Source organism: Mercenaria mercenaria, chromosome 16 (genome assembly GCF_021730395.1).
Source record: "Mercenaria mercenaria strain notata chromosome 16, MADL_Memer_1, whole genome shotgun sequence".
NCBI lineage: Eukaryota > Metazoa > Mollusca > Bivalvia > Venerida > Veneridae > Mercenaria > Mercenaria mercenaria.
Window position 1 is genome coordinate 39,174,548 of NC_069376.1, and position 19,843 is coordinate 39,194,390.

The window sequence follows — 19,843 nt, forward strand, 5'->3', positions numbered from 1 at the left end:
TATATAATGCTGTGTATATTGTATATATTTATGTGATATACTCTCCCTATGAGGAGGCAATAAAGATATCTATCTATAATAATTGACTTCAATGACCTTCATTGTTTATATGAAATATAAAGGATGGTAAACGTAATGTCGCCACTATTAATCTGTTCAATATACGACAATCCAGGATGATGATATTTTACCTGAAATTAGGTCCTAGATTAATGTGATATAAAGACAATGGTTACACTATTTAGAAACCAATGTCTTATGAACCTCAGTTTGAAGTTGGTCAATGAAAAAGCTGCTAACTTTTTTTCATTCGTATACAGGTTTGCTTTTACTCGTTGTTCTGTTCTTTCTGCTTATATCCGCTTACTCACAAATATCCGATGTGCCACTCTCAAATATCCGCTATCTGTGCTACTCACAAATGTCCTCTAACTGTGCTTCTAGCAAATATTTTCTAGCTAGCTCTGTTTCACGCATGTGACCATTAACAGTGTTATCTAAAAATATTCGCTAATTAAGTTTCTCACGAATTACCGCTAACTGTGCTACTCCCAAATCAAAACAAGTCCAGTTATTAACCAGAATTATCTTGTCGCAAATTGGATATAAATATGAAAGGAGAACGGTTTGCCGCGGTAGACATATCTGAACACCAAAATATACAATAATGACTCTTTTTGGTATTTCGCAATATATATAGATTATAACATCGAGCATTTAATCTACACGAACATTGATTTCATTTCATTTTATTTTATTTTCATCTAATCAATTTTTTTACAAAACAAAATAATTATATACAAACAAATAACATGGCACAAATAAACATATATTTGGTTTATCTTTAAAAGCATGGTATCACAATGTATTCATTCATTCTTCTGCATATTCCTGAAATTCAAAATGTGAAATATTGTTTACTCTCTTGTTAGCAAAGTACTTTAAAATAATTCCGTATTCAAATTTAAACATATCAACAACATTATAGTTACGTTCTCGGTATTTACTAACGAAATAAGCTTTATAAATTCAGAATCCGACTAGAAATAATAGGGTATTAAGATAATATTTGTTTGGGTCTAAAATTGTTTAGCCGATAGCAATCGTTTTTAAATTTCGTGGATTTTTGAATATGCTATATATTCATAAGTTTCCACTTGATTTTAAATATTTGGGATTTAACCATTTTCCACCTGTATTTCATTGCATGGATATTCTTCTTACTAATTTGTACAATCATGAATTCTTTTATTCTATTATCTTGTAAAGACTGACTGAATTTATAAGAATAATGTTATTTTATTATTTTAAAGATAAGTGATTTTTTACAAAAGGAAAAAAAATCAATGAAATCTGTAAGAACCTTATGAACCTAGGACGCAACTAAGCTAAGTTCATAGCAGACTTAGTGTGACTGAGTCTATTCACGAGAGTTAACCAAATGTGAGGCATCCAAAAGGCCCCATATATACCTTATGAAATTCCTGAACATTATAAAGTTCGTGCTAAAATGATCATCTTAATTAAATGAACTTTTTCACTAAACGTACATCTATCTATACGTTTAGAGATTCGGGTGTTAGTTTACACGCCATGTTTTAAATGTTCATTATTTGCCATGTTCTGTATTTGGACATATCATCTATCATGTCTTTTGACAAATAATTCATGTGAGAGTTTGTAAACATTTAGTCGGTTTAAACTCAAAAGCAGTTTCGTTCTGTCTTGTAAGAAGTGCTGATATTTCTACCCATTAGTTTTACTTTATATTTATCATTGTTTGCATGCCGTTATCAATGGGCCAATTCGTTTCAAATAATCCGGGACATGCCGGTCACATGAGCAGCAGAAAGATAATTTTCGCCGATTTATTGATAAACGAACGCTTCGGCGTATACCGGTCACGTGAGCTACAAATAAAAAAATTATAAATTTTCAATTTATTATGATTTCTATTGAGGCCTTTTCAAAATAAGCTAGAAACATATTGTAGTATGTTCTACCTTTACTGTTATTAACCGAAATTTACAAATGTTTCTCCGATTTTATATCGCGAAAATGTATGATAATTATTTAATTATGCTACTTTGCCTATCTCGGAAGACCGGCGCACATCTGCGTTTGCCGGATAGACCCGGGCATTGCCTGGGAACCCAAAAGAATGCCTGCGGCGAAACGGCGTGCGCCGCAAAAATGAAACGAATTGGCCCAATGCAATCTGGAAATAATGATTTATATCTTGTAGATTGCGTCGGTAATGAAGTGTAGTCGCACTCTTATACTCCGTGAATATAACACGCTACTGTCATCAAAGTTGGTTAATCACTTAGTACCCATTGCTGGTGAGTAGTAAATCATCTGTCACCGAGTAGATCTGGGAAATTATATAATGCTGCAAAAATATAACTTATTCTTATTTTTGTTTTAAGCAACAGACACAACATGTTTATAGGTTTTGCTGAAACTGTATATATCTTAACAAATTGATACATGTTTATATAAAAATGTTATAAATAACAACAGAAGTATGTTTCCTGAAACAAGTTTTAATAAAAGCTACAGCAATCAATTTAGTTTTTTTCGAAATTCTGAAATGTTAAAAGTCTTTGTACAATAAATGTTCACGATACTTATTTGATTTGTTTGCCAATCTTACTAAAGTACTTGTGCTGTGTTGGTTTTCTAAACGAAGAACTGGGGATGACCAATTTACATTCATCTTTCTGTATATTTTGATTTCCGAAATAGCTATCTTTATTTTCACGAATCTATTTTTATTTGAACCAATCAGACGACTTGTTTCAACAAGTATTTGGCTGAGCCATCTAATTAGCGTCGAATGTCAAAGGGTGCGAAAAATGTGCAGTCAGTCCAGGGCTCGAACCCGGGACCCCACGCTTACAGGGCGAGTGCTCTACCGACTGAGCTATCCGGCTGTCTGCAACCTTACGTGTCCAAGTTCGTACTTTTTCTCAAACCACGAGGGCGTAGTCGCGATGTGGTCGTCATAAGAATAGTAAATATGAAAAATATGAAATATGAAGAACCCAGGCTAAATATAGATTTTTTAAACTTCTACTTTGCCTTACAAAATGTTGACAGCAAGGCTCTGATTGGCTAGCGGAAAGGTAGTCAGAACGAGGCTATCAATAACACGTCTTCAGAGCCTAAGCGTAGCGTAGTTTAAGATGTACTTTAGTCAGACTGATTTGTTTGCCTACGTGTACTTATATAAACAACATTCAGTTAATTGATTCATGTAGAATATCACACGTGACGGCATATTAAGAGTTGAATCAATTGTGGCAGTGCGAATACGCGATCACAATTCCTATAGGCTTATATCACCTAAAGAATGTAAATGAATGTGATGACATCAACGTATGCAATAACTAGTGCGGTTCGGCAAAATAGTTCTTATCAGTATTACATAGGTGTTGAAGTATTAACAATGTACAAATGCAGTTCCTGCAGAGATAGGCGGCATTTCTAACACCAAATACGATAGGATAAAACCCCTTTTTATGTATTTGCAACTTAATATTATGATTTGAAAAAAAAAAACAATGTTATTGGTGAAAACGTGAATGCTTTATGAGAAATTACTTGCTTATTAAATAGTCGTGAAAGTAATATTGTTTTGAAAATGTCTCTCCACTTTAGGTCAGACGAAACGCATTTTCCATAAGATGGGACTGTCAAATGGTAATAATAGAAGATAACTGAAAAATAACAGACTCGGTTTGATGAGAGATAAATTAATGTGAAGCAGAATTCATGTCCCTAGCATTTCCTCGACAAAACCCTTTTGAGTCTGTTATTTTTTTACTCTATGCTTCTCATTATATCCATTCTTTAATTTTTTGTCGAGAAGTAAATGTTCATGCATAGAACATGCGTTCTTTTCAAAGCAAGCATAAAATGCCACAGTCTTACATTATCAATTGTTTTGGAGATTTTTCATTAAAGTGGTTTTGATACATTCAACACATATGGTTATCATTTTAATCAATAGTTGAATCTCAAAAGTTTAGGGAATTTTCTGTATTCTTTAACTGCGGAAAAGTCTTATTTCGAACATGCAGAAATATGCTATATATTTTCTTCGCGAAATTGTTATGATTAAAGAACAAGTATCTGTCATGTCCTGTTCAAATAATGACCGCAAACATTCAATTTTAAAAATGAGTGCGGGCGTAATCGATTTTCAGTTAACGCTTATCACCTTAATCAGACCTTTAGACCTGCAGTATGTTATACATACGTGATACTTACTCTTACAACGCCTTTGGTTACTATAAGTTTCTGTGACATCCTACAATGTTCAAAGATACACACGTCTTATTTTAAAATGTGTATGTCAATTTTTATTCATAAAGGTAAAATTCTTCTGCATTTGCAATCATATTATTATGATAAAACTAAGTAATCAGTAAGTCATGAAATAAACCAGTAGAATTTTCTTCCTTCGTTGTAAGACGTCATAAATCATAACAAAAGCAAAGTTACTTTATTGTCATGTAATGTCTTGCAAAATAATTTAATCTGACTATATCTCAGGGAAAAATCAATATCTACACCTCTGTATCATTATAAATGTTATTTGCTCGTTGAATGGAAACAAAATATTCGTCTGTTCTTTGTGACTCTTAAAACTGAGCAGAGATCGTAAAATGTATGCATTCGGATTTGTTCGGAAAGTTTCATATGCCCTTAATTAGTGTAAATGAAAATGTTAAGCTATATATGTTGCAACTGTCCCAGAATGATTCGAACTTCCAAATCTGCTGCTGCGTATATGAGATTTATATACTCGATGTGTTCGTTTCCTCAAATGCAACATATGTGCCAATTCGTTCCGGAAATATGCCCCAGTGATACTGTATAGAAAGAAATTCACACAGTAATTCAAATAAAACACAGTTCTAGTGATATTAAGAATGCCGTTCCAATAGTCTATATCGCCTTTATCAAAGATATAGGAATGATTGTGGACAAATTGTGAGGACAAGAAATTCCTGAACCAAATCGCAGAATATGGCAAATTGAATGCTATGAAAAAGAAGGAAATTGCTAAGAGTATAAGTGTGAACTCTAGCCGGATTTTGGTATCCTCCGCAAACAAGTCACTGTGACGATGGTTTCGCAAGTACAATGTTCTCATAATCAGTGCATTTAGGACAGTAATGATAATAAAAGGAACAATCGTTATAAGAACAGCAAACACAGAATCAAGCGCAAACGATACAAAGCTGTACTCAGGATTCGAACTGCAAGCGGTAAGTCCTCTTTTTGTGTACTCGCCACTAAGAATAGGTTTATATAACACCAGGAAACATGACACTATCAGCATTCCAATTATTATCTTTTTGGATTTTCCTTTGAAAGATTTAAGTGGATAGCACACTCCCGTAAATCGTTCGATGGTGAACATGACAATGATCCAGGTTGACATGACTCGAGAAATATATGACAAGTACAACAAGACTTGACACGGTCCATTTCTGTCCAAAATAATTAAAATTGACTTTACATCGGGATTGATATGCACTAACCCTCTCCGTAACCACTCAATAAACACATAAAACACGAGCGTACAAATGTCTGCGGCTGATAAAGCCGAGAGATAAGTACTTGCTGACATTTTCCTCATGTTCTTTGATGAAAACACAGCTGCCGACAGACTGTTCCCAATAAGGCCAACAATAAGTATTACTGGCGTAAGGTAGGCAAATAAATTAAGCCCAAACACGAATACTGCTGGCTTCTCGTACTCGAATTGGTCCGGTAAATGCAAGTCTGAGAAGTCGTCAAATATATTGTTACTGCAGTTAGTTGTCGATGACGTATTGGAACCGTTGAAATTATCAACTCCGGAAAACAGATTCCCTTGTAAACACGGACGCTTCATAATTCCAAACTGAAACGAAAACATAATACAGTTGTAAAACGACATATATATACAATGCAAATAAAAGGATTATTTCTTACTGTTCGTGTGCTCGTATACGACTTTCAGTATTTGTAGCAGAAGGGGTTATATAACTAGAGTACAAGCCAACTTAAAACTCTTTTGTTTCCTGTAATGAATGGTGAAATGCATTGTTGTTGCTTTTCCATATTTGAATGCTTAAAGGCTATGTGCATTTCATATATTATTCTCATAAGTTATACACGTTATATTTTTTCTTGCCAAAAAAGTATAGATTGAATGACTAGTTAAAGACAATTTTCAATGCACGTATCATAGTTAACTCGATATAGCATCCGAACTTCCGTTTCTCAGTGAAAAATAAATTGGAACAAAAGTTTCCTCCGGGAAATTCGCAGTTCGATTCAATATCCAAGAGGATTTTATTTTTTACACGACAAACGGGTTAATTTTGCCCATTTTACATTTCATATGATTTATATTCATTGCAAGAATCTCAGATTGTAAAGCAGACTTGCAGATTATTTGATCATTCATCTATTTTGACATCTTGTACAGTCAACCTCATCTCTTGTGACATCAAAAGTAACAGGTAAATGTGTCAGCAACAGAAGTTATCCGTTGAGGCATAAAAGAGAGAATATAAGTAAACAGTTATTTGTTAACGTGCTCTTTAAACAATAATCGGACTAATCATTTCTGCAGTTTTGTTTTTCAATCATGTCAATAATTACTTTTTCGCACATTTTCAGTTATCACAATCCTTGTCGTAAATACACGCGTTTTCAGTTATCTTACCAAAGAAAAGGAAAACTCTGCTTCTAATAGGTCGTCATTGGTTGGTGGGAGGGGGGGGAGGGTAATAAATATGTGAGCAAATGTCTTGTGCTGCCGAGGTTTTGCGATTATAGCTGAAATACTTCAAACATTAGCATTGTCATTTTCTTTTCTCTTTTTTTTCAAACAAATCAAGGGGACAAAGTCCGTTTTTACTGGGTCAAAAGGAATAATATCTATAAGCAAAGGCCGTGTGATAGTTAATAATTATGTGAGGTTTGGTGATTCTAGGTAAAATACTTAAAATATAAGCATTTACAATTTCGGACGGACGGACGGACGTACGAACGCAAGTACGGACGAATGGACGAACAGTCGGACGAACAATACCAACATAATATCTTTTTGCCTTCGCTGGAGATAACAAAGAATATATAAGGAAGATATTGGAACCATATAAATGTGTTGTATTACAGAATGTCGAACGTCTTTTCAGACATGTGTCGTTAAAAGAGACTAATACTGTATTAAAAACACCTTGTAGTATCTAAACTGTACTGTATAGGAAAATAAACGTAATCAAATTACAATATATGCTGACTAATATTCTAGAATCTAGATATCGACCAAACTCATAAAGTCATATCAAACCAGAAAGGCATTACTGTAATTATGTTTTTTTCAAATGGTTCCTTAGAGCCTCTCTGTGCAGCTCGGCACACTTTTCCATCGATTCATATAATTGATACAGCTACTTAAAATTTGTAATTAAGAAATAAACAGAGACAGGACTAGCTGTAGAGTGGAACAGGCGGCACTTGTCTCGGCACTTATTGCAGTATAACTCGCTAGATAGGAAAATGGTGCCAAACGTCCAATGTTATATCTTTTTCAAAATTTGTTCTCTTGATGTAAGGATCAAACGTTCATTGTAAGGAAGAGCAAGTTAAGTTTGCTGGTGTTGTTGTTTACATAATAATATTTCTTTTTCTGCAAATTTCTTTTTTGCTATCAAGTCGCAAAAGTTTAATGGTATGTGTTGCCTGGGATTAGAAGTCCGCTTGATTGTTAATAGACTCAGTATACCACTGATCAACATTGCGACTAAAATGCATAAGAATATACGGCAGATTATTCAATCACATGACGAAAATTTGGAAAGATTGAAAGTTTGCATTACTCGTCCATTTCATTTGCGGCCAAAATAAGCCATTATTACTTAGTGCATCACACGTATACTTTCTTATCTTCACTAATGAGAAAACAATCTCTTCTTTGAATAGATTGTAGGAGTAAAAACATTAACTATATTTTGGAATAGAAAATGCTCCTATGTTTTTACGCGTAAATGTTTCTTCCTCAACTGTATACCATAATCTTGAATTCTAACTTGGTTTTGGTTGCTTTTTCAACGAAACTTCAAAAAAGAAGGCCTCATACAGCAAGGAGGGTTAGTAATATGAACGGTTTTAAATGCTCAATGTAACAAGTCTTATTGAAAAGTGCCGCATCCTCTACAAATTTGTAACGGTGAATTGTTATAGTTTAATACGCAAAGAAACACAAAGCGAATAGGTCTTTCAAACTAACGGAAAAGTGTTATATTATTAAGCCATTACAAAGCTCATACTTAGATATTATTCATGTTTATTTTAATAGTGGTTCACACGAGAACGGAGCTCGGGTGTGCATGCTTAAAACGATAATGTTATTCTAGTTTGATTTTAATGAAATTCGTAGATCAAAGGAAAGAATGTCAACAACGCCAGACGTTTGAAATACATCATTTTATATTAGAATATCCATCATTTTGCAATCTCTTATCAATAAGCAATAATGTTTTGGGTTGTTTTTTTTTTTTTTGCATACAATACCGTTGTAATATTGTTACTAATCTTGCCGAAACCACAAGAAACCTTACCAGATATAGTTTAATAATATGTTTTTGATATATTGCTTCTAGTTTCAGCAAAAAGGCCAACCTGGTCTTTTATCACTCTAATAATTCATACAGTTCAAATTTGTAAACCACATGCGAAAACAAAATCATCTGCACAAATCAAATTGTCTGCATTTTTCTCTGAGAAAGACCAAAGCGAGTACAAGATAGCGACTCGAAGTTTCGTATAAAGTGATTAGGGTATTTTCCATTCCAAGGACTTGACATAGATTTCAATAAAAACCGGACAATCCCGAAATAGCATACTGAGAAAACGTCATTTACTTCTTTAATAAAACATGTCTATTAGGATAAATGGTAATAAATGGTAACAGATGTTCTCTAATTATCTTTTTTTTTCAGGAGAAAATTAGGCTCCCTTAGGGACTTACAATCACAGAAGATGGAAAGAGGCAACATTTCTTCCACATTAGTGACAAAGGCAACAGTTTTATGTGTCTCATCGCATACCCCTGTCAAGACTCAATGAGAATGTATCGAAAGAGGGCACAATGTTAGATTGTGTAACTAGAGGCCTTTGTCTTTCTAAAGCTTGACATGAACCGTAATACAGAGAATGATCTGATTTCAGTTATAGGCATACATTTTTCTCGGGGCAAACTGGTGATCTGTGCTAATAAACTTGATATCGAAAGTCATTAGACTGACTAAAAAACAGTTTCCTACATTTTTATTTAATTACAAAACAAAAATTTAGAAGCGTTTATGTTCCTTAGATTAGTACATGTAGGAATAATTTTGCTTTCACTGCCCTTTAACTTTAGAACACGGAGGGGGATTACGGGTGAGGAATTATGTACATTAGATCGATTAGAATTTCTTACAGTGCATTTCGCCACTTATCCTTTCAAGACGATGCGTCGCTGCATTCAAGTATTTTCTGTACTTGTCATATATTTTTATATCCATTATTTATACAACAGATTATATATGCACTATTGTAGGTATTTGCTTTAAAGAGCTGCGCTCTTTAAATGTGGCTGCTTCGTGGCGAAATTGTGTTCTTCCATTATCATTGTGACATTGCCGAGGCGATTTCATACTAGAACAGTTCAAAGAACAAAGTGCCTTCCAGTCCACATATTCTTTCTTTCAGCTGTTTTTAAATATTTTCAGCTACTGTTCATGTTGATGCGGATTGTGCGCATTAATAAAATACATGTTTTTCTTAGTTAACAACAGAAATAATTAAAAGTAGTTTTTTCGTTTTCATAAAAATTCATAATTTCAAATATTTCTGTGGCAGAATAACTGTATAGACATATACTGATATCTACATATATTTAACAATTTAAAACCAGAAAAAATAAACTAATGCTAAGTTGTTACAGCAGAAAGCATATCAGGAACTCCGCTGCAATTGGCATGTTTTATCAGAATATACACAGATGTATGCAAACATTGAGGACATCTCGGGAATGATTTCTGCAAGTCGAGGTATTCAAATTAATATTGTTGTTTATTTCACCTGTCAAAACATTAATTCACAGTACCTACAATATCATTATTACAAAGCGTGAAAGACGAGATATTGCTATGATTGTAGCTAGTTTAGAACTACGTGACATAAATAAGCGCGGCATAAGCACCTTTAATCAGCAACTGATACCCCAGCGCATAAACGTTTGTTTGTTACGAAAATTGTGTTCTATATTCCCTAAATATTTCCAGAAGGTGATAAATAACATATGAAAACAATAAAATGACTTTGCAATGCCGTATTAGGTCAGATATGGTTAATAACCGGTACTTTCTGCCTAATGTTTTACGACATCACGGTTGTACGAAAAGAAACGTTTTGCATGTGAGGAGCTGTTTAAAATACGGTAGTGATGTTGTTCTTTTTATATTTTGTTTGAAATATAAAAAACAATAGAATAATTGTTATTCACATATATTTTAAGATGAGTTTTATCTATTTCCTGCTCACTGTTCTAAATTAAATGATTTTAGAAACACAAAGTAAAATGGCTTTGTCATTTCTAAAAATAAATTTTAAAATATTAACAATCTATTTCTTTCTTATCTATTTCTGTTTTGGTTTTCCACATATGAGTATGGTTCAAAGCAATCATTACACACAATAGTTAAAGTTAATAAGAAAATATTTCTGTCAAGGTCAAAGCAAAATGATGCTGACATCTTGCATGATGAGCATCGTTTACAAAGAACGTTAATTATTGTGTCGGAAATAGCTATTTCTCATAGGAGTATTAGAAGTCATATTGTTAATTCCAATGATATTACTAAAATGTTTACAACAACATTTTATGTTTTCCTTCATAAAAGATACCGTATTTGACCATGACATACATTTACAGAACACGCAATTGACAGTTTCCATACTTATTCAGCAAACAATTTTTCCCGAGAGTACCTATAAGCTTCACGTTGCCACCTTCAACATTTCCAAACATTGCCTTTGCCAAGGATATTAACTAGATATCTGATATCTTAACATTGTGTTTTTGGCTACAAAAAAGTAGCTGGCGTATTACAACAGTCATTTGTAAACAATGTTATTGTCAATTTTCACGAATGTTGAATAATAAAGTAATTTCCGACAGGAGTGCCAGAAGACATTATGTTGCCTACTGTAACATTACCACATATTGTTTTTACCAGCGTTGTTATCTAGTGTTTGTCTTGTATTTGATTATTGTGAAGGAAAGCTGGTTAACCTTAGACAGCTCCCTAACAAAGTCAATACACTTACTGCAATATACAAATTGCAAAGAGGCGGAAGTAATTAACTAATGTCGTACCATAAGGCCTGAAGGGGATCGGAAAACAATAATTAGTGTTGTTTGATACACACTATTTATCATATACGATTGAACTATTTCCGCGTACGGTCGTCCATATGCCATTTAAATAAACTGAGACCCTATAATTGTATTCCTACATGATTCCTACAGTCAACGGCTATTTCCCGTTATGCACGAACGTCCAAATGCACAGTTAAGTAAGAATAATTGATATGAAAAATGTAACAGTTTAGCTTCCTGAGGCATTAAGTAAAGAAGACGACCCGCATGCCATAAACGGCAGCAATCCAGTTCGTTAATTGACAATAGAAAGACAAAATATAGTACCGTATAGCGGGTTAATTCTGCGGGCAAAATATTCTGCGGGTTTGTCCTAAAATGGATCTAGTTTATTTCTGCGTTTTTTATTACTGCGACCTTCGAGAAAAGCAGGAATTGATAACGACTCAAATGTATATCGTTCTAGTCAGGTATGTCTTGGTGGCATTATCTAGGCCGGGATCTAGGAGAGTGAAGATGGCTCAGCTGATTTACGTTTAAAACTGATTTCTTTTCATTACCGTGCATGATAAAAAATCAGAGTTAAAAATAAATACTGTAGGTCTTGTACCGGTAATTCATTAAGAAAGGCATTTTCATAAAATGTAACACTGCTGGTAGAAAAATTTACGATTCATTTACAAATATATATATATATATATATATATATATATATATATATATATATATATATATATATATATATATATATATATATATATATATGCAAAATCTAGTACATAGTCCGTTCACAGTTCATTCAGTTACAACAGTTACAACACACATTCATTAGTTTGTTTCACTTTTCATAAACCTAGAGTCCTTGTAAACATTACACGTCCAAAACGGTAACCATTCATTCGTGGACAATAGATTAATACAATAACAAAAGCAATCAACCACAATCGATACGGTGTGAATAACTTGACTGCGTGAGATAAATATAACCATCATTAAATTAAGCAAAATATCAAAGTTTATTTCTGTGTCAAAAAATTCTGCTAATAGTTTAAATGTGCAGATTTAGCAGAAATAAAATCCCGCAGACTTAACCCGTTATACGGTTATGTCATATGAACAAGAAACTTGTAGAATAGTGGAATGGTTTCAAAATGGTAAAGTATGGTATACGCCTTAGAAAGTACAGATTCGCTAGGTAAATTGACAAGGATATCTAAACGCATTACTGAATTTTGAAAACATTCGCGATGTAAGTTTATAGAATAATCACAACCAAGATGTAATTCATTTATCATAATTAGCTCCATTATTCGGAGAATAGTGATGCTATTCTACTCGCCCCGCCGTCGACTTCGGCGTGAGCTTTATTGGTTAAAGTGTTTTGGCAACATTTGTTTTTCTTTGTTACTATTGCTTATATCTTAATGTAACTTCACATTAACATTTTTCAGTATCCAAACAAGGTATGTGCAGGGGCTGGCCCCATTATACTCAAGGTCAAAGTCACCAAGGTGTTAAACATAGGTTATTTTTAAGGTTTAAGTTTTTCGGCAACCTTTGCTTTTCTGTCATATATTTGTTACTATTGCTTACATCTTACTGTTAGTCCAAGCAAACATCGTCCTACATACAAACAAAATACGTGCAGAGGCTCGGCTTATTATACTCAAGGTTAAGGTCACCAATACTTGAATTATTCTTATATTTTTAAGATTAAAATTTTTCGGCAACCTTTGTTTTTCTTGCATTACTTTGTTACTATTGCTTATATCTTACTGTTAGTTCACATAAACATTGTCCAGCATAAAACAAAGCACGTGCAAGGACTGGTTCCATTATACCCAATGTCAAGGTCACCAAGATGTTATACTTGGGTTAATTTTAAGGTAAAAGGTTTTTGGTAACCTTAGTTTTTCTGTCATATCCTTGTTTCTGTTGCCTATATCTTACTGTAAGTTCACATAAACATTGTCCAGCATACAAACAAAGTAGGTACAGGGACTGTGTCTATTATACCCAAGGTCAAGGTCAACAAGGTATTGTACTTAGGTTATTTTTAAGGTTAAAATTTTCGGCAACCTTTGTTTTTCTGTCATATCTTTGTTACTGTTGCATATATCTTACTGTAATTTCATGTAAACATTGCCCAGCAAAGAAAGTATTTGCAGGGGCTTGACCCATTATATCCAAGGTTAAGATCACCAAGTTTTTATACTTGGAATTATCTTTATGTATTTTTTTTCGAAAGCTTCGTTTAAATACATATCTTTGGTCCTTTCAAAGATAATGACTTGAAATTAATAATACATTTTTATAATCGTCCTCTGCATGTGTGGTTTCAATCCCTTTTACACTAATTGTATTTTTTACAGAATAATACTCCTTTCATACTTAAAGTTTTTAGCAATCTTCGCTTTCAGTATATAACTTTAGTACGATATAAGATAACGACTTTGAACTTAAAATGTATCTTTATCACCATTATCTGCTATAATAATAAGTAAAATAAATTAATAAAATGAAATGAAATAAATAAAAAATAAATATAAATACAAGTATAATTTGAGTTTAGCAAAGTCTTTATACTTAATGTGCATGTAGATTATTGGACTGTTTTCCTGTGATATAATTTAATTCCATCAAAATAAAGAATGTCAGTACCCTTTTCATACTTGACCTTAAACCCCTCTGAGTAGTATGGTCTTTTTATATCTTGGTGTATATTCCTTAAAAAGTAGAGGTCTCATATTGAGACATAAAGTCAAATCGCCGAATAGTGGAGTGCGCTATCTTGCGTACAGATTATGTTATTATTATTATTATTATTAGTAGTAGTATACCTAATTTATATAGCGCCCTTTTCATAATAAACACGTTTAAAGGCGCTTTACATTTAGCAAACGCAGCCATGGAGGACGAGAAATTCATTTTCTACTAGTACAGACACAGAGCGATCTGACTAGAGAAAGCTCCAAGAACAGACAGAGATAAATTCTGTTTAGATACAGGCTTGACCGGCTTTCTTAGCCTAGCTCTTTGCGAATACAATCTGGTTCTTTAACGTTCCCGGTGTATAACACCGATACACGCGAAGCCTTCTTTCCTGGGAAGACCCAGTTCAGGCCTTTTAGTTAGTTGGAAGACACACAAGAGCATCTCAGAAATTTCAAGTGCCTGGACCGGGATACGAACCCCGGAGAGTCAAGCGTGTTACCACTAGACCACCGACCCACATTGCTTTACTCGGATATGTTGTATATAATTGAAGACAGGGTCTCCTTTGCTCACTGGTTAATGGCGATGACTTAGTTTATTTTTCACTCACAGTTAAAGATTCTAAACCTCACATTTTCAAGTACAGAAGCCGTTCTTCTGAAAGCTGTTTGGTTCTATGAAGGTGCCTGCTGATGCATGAAATGTGGCCTTGAGGGGCATCTGACCTGGGGTCTTCCTCCACCGTTTAAGGCTGGAACATTGTCAAATTGCCTATCATTGTGTCAGTGTGACATTGAATCAATAGCAACAAAACAAAACAAACGCGTTTGAATAATTAAGTACGTTTTTATATTAATTGTTTTTGTTTCTCTGGCATGAGTCATAAAGAATTGTTTCAGACACTCATGCGTACAAATTAAAATTCACAAAACGATTTCTCTCTTTGAGTTTTGCGTATTTTTTATACTTTCTGAACAACATTACATTTCTTTTCTGCTTTTTGTTTCGTCAGCATTTATAATATCATATATTAAGAAAGATAATACTTTCCCTAGCTAAATATCTTTGATCCAAATAACATACATTTATATATCATATGGGTAAAAGACAAACACATTTTGAAATTACTAACCTTCCATTGAAATCAATGACAAACTGAAGTAAAGAATGATACAAAATGATGAAAACAAAAACAATTTAATTTGTTACACTAGACTAAAATGCAAAGGCAAAATTGTGTTCTAATTCTTAACAGTATAAATTTTTAAGAAGTGGGTAATGGTTTATGACAGAATAGAAATGGTTGGAAACACATTAAGTACATGATAAAAATGCGCTGAGAACTTTACTTTTGAACGTAGTACTTTTATCTTTAGTTACAAAGCTGTTCAGTCGGTAAAATTTACAATTATGTTAGTCCCGTTCGTTTAAAAAGCTCTTGCTATACAATATAGAACTTTATCATATCATTGTTGTTTTATTTTTAGAAAATTAAATCAGCAAATAAAAATGTGGATAATGTTCTTGATTCATTGACAGATAGATATGAAAACATTGGACCTCCGGTCTTTTTTACAATTGGCATCTGTCGGAACATCGAAGGTTTGATGACAATGTCTTACAATGTAGATTAAAATGTAACTTTTCATACTTGTAGATTTACTTAATATTTTCATTCATATTGTCAAATTAAATGCATATCTTTGATTGCTTTATTTTCAACATTAGCCAAATATCAGACGGAGTTCTTAAAAATGTTACTTACAAAATGTATTGTATTATTCTATTGAATTACTAGTATACTAGTAACCAAAACCAAAATATAGTCAAAACGACAGTAGCACTGCCTGCTTGAGACACCGTGCCAAAATGCAACATTTATGTTTCACATATAACGGCCACAAGATATTATTCTAGAGTAAATGACGTTGCGCCGTCTACCCGATGACTTATCTGAAACGTTGATAAAAGAACACTTTCTGATTCAATTATATGATTAAAGGAGTTTATCTTTATGTCTTATATGTTTGTCATATCCTGTATTTAAAAAATAATATATCAAATTGTGTTGTTTGAGTAATAATTGTATTGAACTTAAATAGCCGATATTCTCGCAACATGTCATTTGATTAGTGAAACTCATGTAACAGCCACCAGGATATCTTTGCAAAACCAGGATTTTGGCAAGCTTCACTACTTTTCTAAGTGACTTTTGAAAATCCAGACTTTTCCCCCATATTTCGGCATACTGGATTTTTTTTCCGGGCGGAAAACCTAACATTTTTATTAAAGAAATAAACTGTATATTTTACTTAGTTTTGGGTTGTACTGTAATTTGGGGTTTAGATAAATTCAGCGATAAACAAAAAAAAAACATTTTAAAAGCTGGAAAAAATCCGATTGTACGTTTTCAGAAAAAAATTCAGATTTATTGTTGGAGGTTATAAATATGATAAAATGAGCACTTTTATATATAAAACGTTAATTATAATACTCTTGGGGCAGTTCAAACTGGTTTTACAAAATCTAAAACCCAATCGTATTTTTTTCCCCCAATTTTAACTGCTGGACTTTTTTCCAACTTAAAAAGTTGGAAAAATATCCAGCTTAAAAATGGGACTTTTTTTCCAGTTTTAAATGCGTGCATATATTTTAACGCCGAAATTGCGACTTTTCTGAAATATATATATCGTGCTTATTGCAATTCTTTGTGTTTTGAAATTTACCATGCTAATTGCTCTTAAATCTAACAAATAAATTTAACATTCTTTGTCTTCATTTTTGAGCTGCTTTAATATGAAGTTATTGAACAGTGAGCCATAGAATATCATCTGATATTTCCAAAAAGAAATGATGAAAAATATGATTTTCCTCCGTTATATACTATTGCTTATCAGTTCTCATATAAATGAATAAAAGCTGCTCATACTCTTGCTGATACGTGGTAATACGTAAGAAATAGGAAAAATGATGACTGAATGATACTTGACAATGCATACTACTAATGGCTGATAATCATAAAGATAAGTAATAACGATTACGATGATAATAAAAACTTTAAGGATGGCTGATTATAATAATGGCGAGGATGTTTATAATGGACGAGACAGATGATGGATGTTGATGGATGTTGATGGCAGTACATTAATAATTAATTGATTATTAATTATATTAATGAAACAAATTAAACTTACATCCATCCCTTACATATTCAATTTCATTAATGCAAAGCCCATTAACTGTTTTGTTGATAATTACTCGTTTTTCGTTTGTATCACTTACACATATAATCAGCAGTATGTACAGCTGCATGTTGGTAAATATACATACTAAACTCAAACAGAAAAACGCTATATTGTAAGAACATTAAGAAGTTAATTAACAGCTGTGATGTACCTTTTTGTCATAATGGCCTGCCTACTGCAATAATTGACCGAGAGCAAATGAGAAACTTGGTGAGCCGTTGTGGTCAGGAGGCTGTTTTATTTACGTTTCTAATCGAAACACGGGTAACTATATGACACTGACGTCGGAACGAGGGACATTCTGGCGATAATGTTCCCGGCAGTGTTCGTCATTACCTCGTTTGCATGAGTAACTTAACAATAAAATTGTTATTTTTTGTAAGACATTATTGATCGTGAAAAACAATTTTTAAACTGCACACTGCAATTGTCAATCATATTATTACCGTTTAAATGTAATGTGTCTAGTAAATCATAATTTAGAACTGAATGGTGGAATATGCTAATATTCTGTTCTGAAACGTGCATGTTTTAGGTCGGATGCCGTACTTTAAATGTCGTTTAAAATCTATGTAACTCTGTCTTATGTAAGTGAACCGTACGATAAAAATAGATATGTCTTCTCAAGTAGTTTTTTTTTTTTTTGAATTTTCAAGTTAGGTATTAAAATATCAAACATATGGAAGATTAACGCAAACTTTTAAAAGCCTTTTATAAAAGTTTGAATCTACGTTAATTAGCTACAAACTGCAGAAGAAACAAATTCACCCTTCATGTCTGAGAAACTTATTTTATGATATTTATTTTACATACATGTAATCACCTGTCATGTTTATTGTTTCCAAGATGAACAAGTACTCATTAAATACATTGTTTCCTAGTCATAAAATATAAACTTCATTATTAATTCATGAATGTCCTTTTGACTATTTTACTGCAATTTTCATAACAATTAGCGAGTTATCACCAGCCACATAAGCAGGTAAAAAAATGGCGCGAAAGAAGTAGTTACATAATGGCGGATGCAAATAGTCCTCAGTTTTATTTGCTCTGCAGAGCTATTTTCCATATTTTCTTTGCATCATTTTTGCTGAAATCACATGACTGATCTGTGCTTAACATGTAAGTAGCATTTTCATAATGAAATAATAACATCATAGAATTTTTCATGGATACCTAGATCATACACCACCGCTGCAATTTAGGGTCTCATTTTTAGCTGATTTTGCAGTTTGTATATTTGACTGATATGTTTCTTGCATAAAACATGACCCCCACTATTCTTTTGATTTTTATTCAGCACTGACAATATATTATTCAGGAAAATGTAAGTTACATGTGTGATGCAGCCATTGGAAATATGTCAATTTTATAGAAGAGCAGCTATTTAGTGTGTTGCCCTATACGCAATATCAATGTAAGTCTAATAATGTTTTAAATTTACCATTATTCCAAAGACATCAGCTTTATAGCAAAATGTTAAATGTTTAATCCAATTTGAACGATATCATATTTGCGCATTGATGAAAATGAGACACTTAAGTAAAACTTTTTTTTTCTCAATGTCATAGATAATTTTTATTTATGTGTTCTATGTTTGTCTTTCGAATCCCTGTTAGAAATTAGAATACAATATTTCATGTCGATATCAATGAAATGGTAATAAATTCATTTTGTTAATTATAATAGATACAGTTGTAATAATATTTTTATCAAACGTTGATTCTATGTTGTACATTTAACCAAACATTTCGTTCTTAAGATATCATAATTTTGTTTCCTACAGTAACTTTTAAGAAGAAAAAAAAAACGAATGTTTACTCACGTATTCATTGAATAGCGACGAATTAAATATTGAGTCCATGATCACACTTTGTTTTATTTACATTGAGCCACTTTTGAAAGTTGTAATATGCCACGCAACTGTCAGTTTGTTATGTCGTATCTACATTATATTGAATACCAGCAGCCACAGAACAATCCCTCTTATACCAGTACAGTGAGTGAACATCTGAAAAATACATTTTTGCTACAGCGCGTTTATCGGAAAACACATAAACTTTGATTCATGTAAATGAGAATTGGCCTTTTAATTAAAGCCTTAAATATTTCGGATTCGACAATGTGCTTATAATGCATTGTCCTGTTTCACGAAAATCATAAATTTCATCCAAAACTGTCCCGTAAGTGTGGGCTTAAGGAAGTTCTGCATGTTCGGATCAAACAATGTTCTACAAATTGAATGTAGAATTTGATAATTTGATTAAACCCTGTTTGTTTTCTTCAAAACTTACTAAGAAAATCCAGTAAATAAAACAGATATGGTCGTGTGCTTGATTTTGCTAGACTGATTTGAACAATTTGCCCTCTCACGCAAGTTCTCATAATGGGAATGTATGGGAAAATTACAATTTTGATAACATTTTCACGAACAGAATTGTTTCTA

The 19,843-nt window shown here is 32.8% G+C and overlaps 1 protein-coding gene across 1 annotated transcript; it reads right to left on the reverse strand.

The window, feature by feature from the left end:
• Nucleotides 1-737: 737 nt before the first annotated feature.
• Nucleotides 738-19,391, reverse strand: LOC123541387 (thyrotropin-releasing hormone receptor-like). Its single transcript, XM_045326847.2, has 2 exons — nt 19,223-19,391; nt 738-5,920 (listed from the first exon to the last, which is right to left on the reverse strand). Exons 1-2 carry the CDS (start codon nt 19,259-19,261, stop codon nt 4,736-4,738), a joined length of 1,224 nt encoding a protein of 407 aa, XP_045182782.2. The 5' UTR covers nt 19,262-19,391; the 3' UTR covers nt 738-4,735.
• Between the last annotated feature and the right edge of the window lie 452 nt (nt 19,392-19,843).